The 13,113-nt window shown below is 33.2% G+C and overlaps 1 protein-coding gene across 1 annotated transcript; it reads left to right on the top strand.

Moving 5' to 3' along the window:
• Positions 1–3,080: 3,080 nt before the first annotated feature.
• Positions 3,081–7,023, top strand: LOC106379616 (protein LIGHT-DEPENDENT SHORT HYPOCOTYLS 9). Its single transcript, XM_013819530.3, has 2 exons — positions 3,081–3,841; positions 6,714–7,023. The coding sequence occupies exon 1, from the start codon at positions 3,252–3,254 to the stop codon at positions 3,795–3,797; it is 546 nt and encodes a 181-aa protein (XP_013674984.1). The 5' UTR covers positions 3,081–3,251; the 3' UTR covers positions 3,798–3,841; positions 6,714–7,023.
• Positions 7,024–13,113: the final 6,090 nt, after the last annotated feature.

Raw genomic sequence — 13,113 nt, 5'->3', positions numbered from 1 at the left:
GTTACAAGTAAAAGTAAAATTTAAATTTACAGTTAAAATTTATTTATTAATATCTATATAATTTATAAGATTTTTTAAAAAATTTATATATTAAATATATTAACTTAAATAATCAAATAGATGTAATTGATGAAATATACCTAGTATGAATTTTTATGGTATTTCTTTTAATAAAAATGATATAGAATGTAATTATAAAATTTGAAAAATAGCATACACTTTTGTTTTATTTTGTTTTATAATAAAATCTTATTTAAATTAATGTATAACAGTATATATTATTAATTACTAAATTAATCAATGGTATTAGTTTAAATAAAATATTTTTAAATTTTAGAAAGATTTTGTTAGATTTTTTCTCAATATTTTGTTATAACTAAAGATAAAATTTAAATTTACAGTTAAAATTGATTTATTATTAATATCTTTATATATTTAATAGATTAATGTAAATAATTTAATAAATGTAATTAATGAAATGGACCTAATAAAACTAGCATGACTTTTTTATGGTAGATAAAAAAATGGTACTTCTCTTTTAATAGAGAAGATTTAAGGCTAATGGTATGAGACTGTAAATATTAAGAAAACGTTAGGGTTAATTTCAAATTGTACTTCTGTTTTAATAGTTTAGATGACTTATTGATTACTTCTCCGGAGGAAACCTAATCAACTTGTCTGCGACTGTTGTGTTCATGTTTATATTTTAAGTAGCTTAGTAGTACGTGCGTGATAACCTGATAATGCTACATTAATGTAATAAATTCATCGGCTTATTGTTGTCCATCATTATTGTAGTTATATCGTAAAGATGATTTAAATAGTAGGTTTATAAAATTACATAGTAGACTATAGTATTAATTGGACAATCGCCACTATGACAAGCAAGTTAATGAATTAATTAACAAGTCACTATAACTAACAAGTAATAACTTAAAATACTTGCATATTTGAGACGAATGTTTGATTTGCGTTGCTAAGTCGTACAATATATAGATATATTATAATAATAGTTTTTTATACCTTAAGCTAAAGATTATGCATTATAGTGCGTAAATAGGTACATCAATAACATATAAATAATTAACGTCAAACTAACAAAACTGTTAAAGAAACCACCTTTTGTGGATCCAGTAATGACAGGTCGCCTCAGTCGTCCATTGTTATTACCCACCCAACGGAATATATTCTCTTGAGTTTCTTTTAATTTAACCAAATGGTCTTGGCTTAGTGATAACCACTTGAATTTGATTCACCGTGACTATCTACAGAAACGGCCATGAGTCCAAACTGAGTCCAAACGAATGTAACCCATGCTTCCGACCACCATTTTATTAAGTATTAAACCGGCTATAAATTTACAAAAACTATCAGTGGTCTAATGATTAATGATACACCATAGTTATGTGAGATGCCCGAGTTCGAATCTCCTAGGGTGCGATTTTTTTTTTTCATTTGCAGCCATTTTTATATTTTGAGCTTGTAGTCTTAAAAAACCTAAGACCGGCTCTAACCATCTAACCATGTCATATTTATGGATTAATTGCGTGGTTTAAATAGTTATTATATATTTTAATTCTTTTTAGTTTATATATGGGTGGTCCGGCGTGGCTTCATGAGAGACTACACAGAGAGGCTACGCGTGAAAATTAGATAAAATGGATGTTTGCTCTGAGGATCAGGACCTCTCCGTTTGGATTGCATGTTTGTTCGAGAAGCAGCAGAGTACAACGAAGATAATCTTTCCCTTAAGATTTTCATTGTGGTTTCTTTCTTTTCTCAGTTATGTTAAGCAGTTTTCACTACCTGCTCTTATGTAACACTTATTCCAGACGATAAAAAAAAGGCATTGGGACTATGTTATCATAAGTGTTTATGGTAACTAATAACCTCATAAAGTATCATAGTTTGTATCATTCAAACGTATTTTGTGAACTACAAATGTTATAAAAATGAGTAAACATATAAAATGGCTAATATCTTTTTTTGGAATAATTAGGAGGTTCTAACCCAAAATGGCCCGCCGATTAATTAGAGTGAGGTCAATAACATTTTAAATTAACCTTTTTCTTATAGAAGAGACCTCTCCCAACGAGAATTGAGTTCATGATCCCTTAAAACCTTTCTAGATAGTATAAGTTTTACCTACTAGGCAAATGACGTATTGTGTTTTTGCGTGTTCTTAACCATCATTCTAAGGACCTTTAGCACCAGTTTAAGATTGCATTTAGATGTATTTAGAGCATATGGAAATTGTCCTTATTAGGGTTTGGAGATGATTCTTGGTGAATTTGAAGGTGCTTGGAGCATTTTAGAGTTAAAATGGTGAATAATAAGGCGTAGACAGTTTTTCAGGACTATAATAGCGGTCAGGCCGTAGCAACTGTTGGTGGCCGCTATATAAAAGCCTTGACTTATAGTGGCATAGTAGGAAGTGTAAGATGAGAGTTTAAACTTCTCATTTTTAAACTTCATTCCTTGAAAGTTTATTTGTTCCAAAGGAAAGTTTGGGAATTAAACTTTGTACACATCAATAAACTTCTCGTTAGTAAAATGCTAATATCATGGTAGTTTAGGTCGATAAATACTACTTTTAGTTGTCACTACTTGCTTCCAGATATGTAAAACCTTCTATATTTTCATTCATTCATCCCTAGTTATACACTCTTCCGAAATTTTCAATATATAAACTAGTTACAATTCGATTTGTTTTCTTATCATTAGTCACTTCGATTTCGTGTTATTAAACCCAAGCTCAGGTCAAATCAGGATTAAATCAACCAATTTACTCATATGGATGTTTGCATTCACATAAGTAAACGAATACATTTAAACGTATATCCAATACACAAATATAAAAAAACAAAGAACACTACACGCTTATTATACCGCTGATTTCTCTTAATTAAACTCCGGCTAAAGATGATTCATAAATAAATTCATATATAAAGTAATCAAATATGTTTAACACACATAGATAATGGTCCACTTAGGTAATTATGTCGGGTGTTGAAATTAAGCAATCAAAACAAAATAGATATGTTGATATATTCGCACGATATGATTCAGTATATAAAGTATTTTCTTCTTTCTTTAATATATAAAATATAAACTTATCTTCTCTTTTTTTGCTAACATGTAACTCATATATTCGTTTCTACATATTCAAGATCTCTCTGTCTTTCTCTTATTCCATTCTAACTTTTAACTTCAAAACAGTTTCTCTTTCTTTCCTTTTCCCCAGCCTAACCATGTCATCTTACAATACACCGGATCAACCTTCTTCCTCTTCCAACTCCGGCCACCACATGCCACCACCGGTTCAACAACAACTTAGCCGCTACGAATCACAGAAACGCCGCGACTGGAACACGTTTCTACAATACCTTAAAACCCTAAATCCACCCATAAAAATCTCCCAATTCGACCACACGCACGTGCTAAGCTTCCTCGACTACTTAGACCAGTTCGGTAAAACCAAAGTCCATCACCAAGCTTGTGCCTTCTTCGGGCAACCCGATCCACCATCTCCTTGCACCTGTCCTCTTAAGCAAGCTTGGGGAAGCTTAGATGCTTTGATCGGACGGCTGAGAGCTGCTTACGATGAACATGGTGGTGGATCATCCGATAGTAACCCGTTTGGGAACGGGTCAATTCGGATTCATTTGAGGGAAATTAGAGAGTCTCAAGCTAAGGCTCGTGGAATCCCATACAGGAAGAAAAAGAAAAGGAAGAAAACCGCAAACGACCCATTGATCAGTGATCAAGAAAGATTTTCAAACTCTGGGGGGTCGTAATCACTAGTCCCATTGATCACTCATCACTCGATCATTTATATAAGGTAATAAAAACAATTGTCGTTTACTTAATTAGACTCCAATCTCTACTTCGACCCATAACGTAAAAGCTCTAAGAGCATCAGCATTGTTGAGACTTTGATATTAGAGTCTTTTATGGATAAAACTATCATATAAATTAATATTACAATTAAACATAGATCAATGATATCATAACACACAAAATGATATAATATTAACACATTTCAAACAAAGCTTTTAAGTTTTCGCAAAGAAGAGCATTTTCTTCTTCTCTCTTAATTTAAATTTCAGTTTTTTAATCTAAGAACACTTGTGAGAGCACATTCAATGTCGATGCTCTAACCGTAACTGGTGAATCCTTGGGAAAAAACCTAATATGAGAAATTATGTTAATCTTCTATGTTTTCCACAATGATTCCTTGATGTTTGGTAAGGTTATTTACTAGGATCAATTAAGAATTTATGATAATTCTTTTCTTTTTTCTCTTAGTTTTTAATATTAACCCAATATATAAATCTGGAGGTTTACTTGTTTTATAATAACCTGTGGCTATAACTTTAAGCTTAATCTCAGCCCATGATATTAAATAAAGTTCATGATGTGTGTGTATATAGAGCTTAATTTTTACTTAATTAGATATAAAGCATAATTCTCCGCATGTTCCTTAATTAGGCCATGTATAATATTGTCTACTATGTGTATATTGGTTTGGTAATTATTGGATTAAAATATTTAGCTTTATATAGGGTTAATGGCTATAGTGCTTTTTTAATAATAACTAGGATAACACTTGTGATTTGCGCACAGTAAATTTATATAAAAATTATTTAAGAAATATAGTATTGAAAAATAAAATTTATATTCTTGATCGAAATAATATTTTTGGCCCTCAAACAATTTTAAATTTTTTTTTGTTAATTACATAATTTGTTTACTGATGAGCTGATCTCATTTTTAAAAATATTTATGTCAAAAAATCTTTTATCACATAAGAACATAACGTTTAAGCCGAAGAATCTCAGGCATACTATTTGGTTACAATGTAACTATGTCAGCTCGGTTTTATATCATGATTTAGCAATTTAAATGTTAATTATGGTTATGAAAAGTTTACGTTCACTTCCAATCCTATCTATCTTCAATATTTTTCTCATTTTTGTGTCGTTTTTTTTTATTTTGGTTATTGCTCGTTATAAATATTGATTTTTGAATTTATTCTCATTTTGTTATTTTGTTTTGGCCAGAGATTTAGAAAATGTTTAAGATTTAAAATTATTAAAGAGATACATACTTAGGTTAAGATATGCGACTTGTGCACGATAAAGATTTATATTTGCTACTTATTTTATATTTTTCTGCATATTATAAAATTATAAAAGAATAATTATATATTAAATAGCTAAGAAATCAGTTACTATTATTATTATGTAATAAATTGGTGTGCACATCTAAATCAAACGACCGCTCTTGTTAATTCGCAATCATTTTAGGGTAAATAAATCAAAACAATCAATCTTATCTATCGTATATGATATATAATTAAATTTAAATGATATTAACATAGATATATAATATATTTTTAATATGGATATTTATTAAATGAGGTTTCTACTCATATGATTTTATGATTATTTGCATATTTGTGCAACAAAATTTTACACCAACGATTTTTTTTTTAATGTGGAGTGCTTAGTGGTTTCAATAATTTATAATCATTTTAAAAATTAAAGATTTCAAAATTCAAAATATTAACTTTTCAATATATGTTCAACGCAAATATCAAAATATAAGTATGTATTTTCATATGATGTGTAGTTTAATTTAAATGATATGAAATATATATATATATATATATATATATATATATATATATATATATATATATTAACATAAACACCTATTAAATAAAATTATTTATTCAGCAGTGCACTTTTTTAATTAGTACAAACTATATGTTATATCTTTTTTAATATTTCTCAATTAATATATAGGAAATTTTTAATGATACTACTGACTGAAATTTAAGATATTTATTGAAATGAAGGTGTTAATCTTCTTTCCTAACTTAGATAAACATGAATTCACAATTACGCTTAAACATTACTTCTCTATACATATCGAAGATTGCTTGATCTAGATGAAGCAGCTTCTGGTATATATGTGTCTGCATATATAGACTATCATATATATATAGGCAATTTACTTTGCATGGATTATCATATTTTGCGTTTTTGCTTGAAAATTCATCAACCTATGACTAAATACTACTACCTCCATTATTTTTTAAGTGACATTTTCGTATTTTTATCTTGTTTTAATGTAGTAGACGTTTCCAAAAATTTAGGCAAAAGATAACAAAATTGACTTATTTTAATCTTCTACCATGATCTGTCGTAGTAATGGCTAGAGTAAATTAATCTATATATAAAAGATTAAAATAGGTATTGTATAAATAGCCTAATTTGAGTGAAATGTTGAAAGCATCATTCAAAAGAGAACAAAGGGAGTAGGCTTCTCTTGATGAAAGATAAATTCAGGTTGTCATGTTGTGAAGAAAGAAACACCCAAAGTGCGATGATAAATTAACTTATTTCTATTTGGACTAAGAAAAGAGCCTAAGATAATATTGTATTATAATCTTCACAACTTCTAAGCAAAAATTAATTGGAATGCGATGATAAATTAACTTATTTCTTTTTGATCTTACAATTATATTTTAGATGTGATCTTTATATGATGAATCCGAATAAGGATTCTTTTCCACCACCAAAGTTCAAGAATTTGGATGGTCATCTTTGTGTAAAGCATATTTTGTTAACTTCGCAACTCAATATGATATTCTCTGGTCATTCCTTACTAATTTTCTCATGTTCTATATTTTTTTTTTCTTGCAGACAGAATCAAATAAGATGACTAAAAATGGAAAAGATGGTCTCGATCTCAGGACACAGCCTACCATTTTTGGATACAGTTTTTGAGCCATGAAATTATACATGCCCGGTTATATATTTGTAAGTTTGAGAAGATTTCTAAACTCTTTCTAAATGTATTGGTATTATATCTATGTTTACGACTTTGTAGTCATGTATCTATATACATACACGCGTGTATATCATACATGTCAAAACATGATATTCATACATATCGTATGTATAGTTGTTAGATTTAATTTTCTATGATTCATCAATGTGAATCTTTTAACCATATGAATCTCTAATTGAATAGACTTAAGCGGATATAGAGAGATTATGTATTTTCGGCTAGGGTTGCCTTAGGGACTAAAACCTTCTTTATATAGAATATTAATTTCTAGTTCAGTCTTTCATTAAATTAGAAATTACTTAAAATACCACATATAAATATTTTATAACACTTATGCCCAAGCCTTTACCTTATTCACAATAGTGACCACTTAAATAGGCTAATTAATTAATGGCCATATCACATTTATTCCTTAACATATGTGACCCCACTAAATGATCTTACAATCTTCCACTGGGTCATATATGTGCCTTAGAATGTGATAGACTGTATGAGCGCTCTTTATGCCATCAATCTCGAGAGCATAAACAATCTCGTCCATTAGTTATACCAACATAGGACCATGGCGGCTTTTGTTACATTCTTTCATAACTAAACCTTCCATGATCACATACATTAGTCCAACCAAATGACATAAATCAGTTATGAAACATGTGGCATGAAAATCACATGAAATGTGATCTGTACATGTCGATTTTTAACTAGTCCAAATTTAATGAGATCAATTTAACCTTATGGTACAAAGTGTATGTCGAAGACTTTAAACTTTATTTCTGATCAGAAAAATGTGCATAACACAACCAACGCATAGAACATAAACCAAATGACAAACTCCCACTAAACCGAATGATCCTCAGACACCGAAATACCCATACGAGCAGTATGCTCATGAAGGATCTTAGGTACAATACATTTTGTTAGAGGATCTGCAATCATAGAGTTCGCCTCTAAGTGTTATATGGTAAACTTTACACTTTGTACCCATTCCTTAACAACTCGGTACTTGATGTTTACAAATTTAGACTTTACCGAACTCCTACTGTTTTGGAATACAAAACGGCTGCCTTATTGTCACAGTAGAACTTGAGTGGTCTTTCAATTCCTTCAAGAATCTTTAGGCCTGTGACAAAAATTCTCAGCTAAATTCTCTCAGTTGATGTCTTGTAGACTGCTACCAGTTCTGTCGCCATTGTGGACATTGTTACGTGTGATTTCTTAGCACTACGTCATGAGATCTCCCCTCCGGCCAACAGTAAAACATAACCTAATGTAGACTTTTTATTATCTTAGCATCCCACAAAATCAGAGTCAGAATACCCAACGATCTCCAAATTATCTGATCTCTGATATGTGAGTATACGGCCTTTTGTTCTCTGCAAGTAACGCATGACCTTTTTGGCTGCTTTCCAATGGTCCATGCCCGGATTACTTAAGTATCTGCCTAACACTCCAACAATATACGCAATATCCGGACGCGTACAAACTTGAGCATACATAAGATTCCCTACTGCCAATGCATAAGGGATCTTCTGCATCTTCTGAATTTCTAGTTTTCCCTTAGGGAATTGTTCGAGACAAAACTTGTCTCCCTTAGCGATTGGGGTATCTCCTGGTTTGCCATCATGCATGCCAAATATTTTCAGATAAAGATATAGCTCTTTTGTGATAATCCAAGAATTTCTCGAGACGATCTCGATGAATCTCGATCCCTAATACAAAAGATGCCTCACCAAGATCTTTCATCTCAAAATTTCCCTTAAGAAATCTCTTGGTTTCAACCAGCATGCTAATATCGTTAGTGGCCAGAAGTATGTCATCGACATATAAAACCAGGAAAATATATTTACTCCCACTGAAATTTTGATAAACACAATCATCAACCAAATTCACCTCAAAACCAAAGGAGGTGATAACCATATGAAAGTTGTGGTACCATTGACTGGAAGTTTGTTTTAGACAATAGATGGATTTCTTTAATTTACAAACCATATCTTTTGCATCACCTTAGGAAAAATGTTCTGGTTGTACCATATGATTTATATCTTCAATGTCTCCATTGAGAAACGATGTCTTAACATCCATCTGATGAAGCTCCTTATCATAATGTGCAACAAGGGCCATGATTATCCTAAAAGAATCCTTCGAAGATACCGGAGAGAAGGTTTTTTTATAATCAATCCCCTCTTTCTGAGTATATCCTTTAGCCACTAGACGAGCCTTATATCATATCACATTACCATTGGAATCATGCTTGGTTTTAAATATCCATTTGCAACCAACGGGTTTCTTTCCTTCTGGTAATTTAACGATTTACCAAACCTCATTGTCTAGGATTGACTGATACTCTTCTTTTGCTGCTTCGAGCCACATATCCGACATGGAACAACTCATAGCCTGAAGGAACGTGATTGGATCATCTTCCAAAAGATTTTGATTTTCCTCATGTTCCATTAGAAATACTATATAATCATCTGGAATAGCATTTCTCCTAACTCGGGTGGATCGCCTAAGAGCAACTTGATCTTGTTGTACTGGTTCTTGAGGATTTTGATTTTGACCTTCTTGTACGATATCATCGACAACCTGAGTTCGAGGGACGACATTATTATCAACCTGAGGATCCAAATTTACTTCATCAGAAGTAACTAGACGAATCGGTATAGGTACCAGAGCCGATTCTTCCTCAAAGATGATATCCTTAACCTTATTTCTCCCCCCCCCCCCCCCAAAATCAATACCCTCAAAGAACGTAGCTATTCCCGTCTCAAAAATATTTTTAGCAGTGGGATCATAAAACTTATACCTCCTTGAGCGCTCCGAATAACCAATAAAATAACTGCTAAATGTTCTTGAGTCCATTTTCTTTTCATACGGCTTATAAGGCCTTCCCTCAGCTGGACATCCCCATATCCGAAGGTGCTTTAGACTAGGCTTTCGACCAGTCCAAAGCTCATAAGGGGTTTTAGCAGTTGCTTTAGTTGGTACCCTATTAAGAATGTATATTGCAGTCTTTAGTGCATTTCCCCAGAGTGATTCAGGCAAGGAGGAATGACTAATCATACTCCTCCACATGTCTTTAAGAGTGTGATTCCTTCTCTCAGACACACCATTCATGCTAGGCGTCCCCGGCATGGTGTACTTAGGCACAATACCACACTCCTCTAGGTATCTGGTAAATGGTCATGGACGTTGTTCACCTGAGCCATCATACCGACCGTAGTATTCACCACCAGGATCAGATCTGACAAACTTATCCTTCGGTCGAGTTGGTTCTCAACCTCAGCCTTTAACCTTTTGAACATGTCCAGAGATTCCGATTTTCCATGAATGAGAAATAGGTATGCATATCGAGAATAATCGTCAATGAATGATATAAAGTATTGTTGACCATTCCAAGAAACTGCAGGGAACAGTCCACAAATATCCGTATGTATCAACTCAAGGACTTCCGTAGCTCTATATGCACCTAATCTCTTATGTTTGTTATGTTTTCCTTTAATGCAATCCGCACATATATCACAATCTGTGAACTTTATGGAACTTAATATACCTTCTGATACAAGACGCTCAACTCTATTTCTAGAGATGTTACCTAGGCGTTTGTGCCAAAGAGTTCCTGATTTTGTATCTTCGAACTTTCGTTTAGTACCTCTTGATTCAACATTTAAACTTTCATCCTTAGAGTTTATAATGTCAAGCATGTAAAGACTGTAATTTTCCAAAAGTTTACCGGTCCCAATAAGTACTGAATTTAAAGACAAAGTAGCGGTTTTTTTCTCTGTTAGACAAAAATAACGTGAGTTGTCTAACCCATGACCAGAAACCAAATTACGTCTAAAAGACGGTACAATAAAGTGTCTTTCAAATCTAGAAAATGACCGGAACTAAAAAACTGTCTAAAATACGTGATTGCCTTCACATGCACCGGACTCCCATTAGCCACATGAATGCATCTTTCAGCATCAGTTGGGGTTCGATACCTTAGGCATCCCTGAAGTGAAACACTGATGTTAGTAGTAGCACAGGAGTCTAACCACCAAGTGTTTCTAGGTACTTCAACCAAGTTCGTTTTCGAACAGACTAAAGCAAGGAACATATCTTTTTAGCACGCCAAACGTGATACTTAGGGCATTCCTTCTTTATGTGTCCACCCTTCCTGAAAAAGAAACATGTATCTTCAACCTTAGCATGTTTCTTTTGGGTAGGACCCTTAGCAGCATCATCCTTAACGGGTTCAAATTTCTTTATTTTGCCCTGTCTCTTAGAGGTGTAAACCATATGAGCACTTTCAGTCCTCTCTTGTTTCATTCTCTCTTCCTCTTGCACACAATACCCAATGAGCTCGTTAAGAGACCATTTCTCCTTATGTGTGTTATAATTTGATTTCAGCTGATTGAACTGAGGAGGAAGAGAGTTCAAGACAAATAATATGAGCAATTCAGCCGGAAGCTCAGTAGTAAGTGTATTGAGTTTTGAAACAATGTTGGACATCTCCAAAATGTACTCCCTTATTTTTCCATTGCCATGGTACCTCATCATACTAAAGCAATGCAAAAGCATACTTATTTCCGCCTTATCGCTTCTTGATATATGGTGTTTTATACATCTTGTATATATGCTTTTCAATTGGTTTTCAATTCTTTATCGAGTCTTCGTAGTCCTTTTCGAGTCATTACAGGTCTGGAGTTGCATTGGATGGGAGATGGACCAGTTGGAACAAAAGAGGCAGCAAAAAGTGCAATTTGGTGATTTTCACGCAGAACAGTCTTGATGACTGTTCCGGATAGCGGAGCAACCCGAGTGACTGTTCCGAGTGTCTGTTCCAGGGGCAGAGATTTTTAAGGAAACTAAAACCTATTTCAGAATTTACCCTAATCTCTCTATTTTCTCTCCCAGTCGCTTGTGGCTTTGATATATCTTCTTTTTCTATTTCTTCTGATTATTCTACGCTGTTTTAGACATAAGAAACCAGACCTTAGAGTTGGAGACTGGAGATTTTGCTACTTTGTAAAGGGAGAAGGCCATCTCTCTCGATTTAGAGAAGAACCCCTTGAACCCTATTACTTTATTTCAGTCATATTTCATGTTGCTTTATATCTCTGTCTCTATGTTTTTTTGCTCCATGGCTGAGTAGTCAGCTTGCTTAGTCTAGGATGTTAGGGTGTTAGATCCGTGAGCTTGACATAAATAAGTTATAAATCGATTGTCTTTATTCACTGTTGTTCTTAAGGCTTGCATCAAGTTAACCACTTAGTGCCTGATTCTAGGTTTAATCTATTCATCAAAAGTGTTATAGGTTGCTAGACATAACTTGAATGAGCATTGCATCCCTAACCAGCGAAAGTAGATGTTAGGGTGTTTTGTGAACATATTGGACTTGACCTCTATTGCTTGCTGTCGCATCTTGATCCAAACGAGAGTTTAGGTATCAAGATCGATCAGCATAGGGAGCAGTACCATGACAGTGGGCTGTTCTACTTGAGTGATCCGAGTTCTAGACTTGCTCTTAATTAAACTTGAATAATTGTTTGGCTCACACTTGCTTAACACCCGATCAAACCACCCTAGGCTAGCATTTTTAATTATCTGAATTCTTTAATTAATCTTGTTACTTGTTTCTCACGAAACCCTCAAATCTTAAAATCCCCATATTGTTTTAGCTTGATATTGATCCCATAAAAATAAAGTGTAACCGTTGGTCTCTGTGGATTCGATCCTAAAGTGCTACATCGACATACCATTCGATTGTGGTAGTGTGCACATTAGGTTAATTGGTGTGCGTATACACGTAATATCACTTCTTGTGAAGCGCAAATCCATTTCGGCAAGGAACTGTTTGAGATCATTGATCTCCCCATCACGTCTAAAGGTTTCTGGAATGATGTCCTTAACGATCATCAAACCCATGCGATTTGAACGCTCCTACTTCTCATGAACAGACTTATATTCCTAAGTGATGTCATCCGTAGGAGAAGCAGGTTTGTCCATCCTTAGCGCAAGGTCGAGATCCATACACCCTAGAACAATCTTAACTTTACTTTTCCATTCGAAAAAATTAGAATCCGTAAGTGTTGGAATAGATCCTAAGTTGGCAGATAAAGTAGCTGAAAAGAGAACAAAATCCGAATTAATTACTCACTATCCGAAGAAATCAATAATAAATTTTAACGGATTATACTTCCCATCCAAGATACCAAATGTAACATCAATATCAAGTCTTTGGACAGTAATATCGACTATTAGCGGTACTCT

The sequence above is a fragment of the Brassica napus genome, chromosome A2 (genome assembly GCF_020379485.1).
Source record: "Brassica napus cultivar Da-Ae chromosome A2, Da-Ae, whole genome shotgun sequence".
In the NCBI taxonomy this organism is placed as follows: domain Eukaryota; kingdom Viridiplantae; phylum Streptophyta; class Magnoliopsida; order Brassicales; family Brassicaceae; genus Brassica; species Brassica napus.
The sequence above is the reverse complement of the archived record's forward strand: the minus strand, read 5'-3'. Positions and strand labels throughout refer to the sequence as shown.

Excerpts from the sequence above, each read along its gene's own strand:
- LOC106379616 (XM_013819530.3), top strand. The coding sequence starts at position 3,252 with ATGTCATCTTACAATACACCGGATCAACCTTCTTCCTCTTCCAACTCC.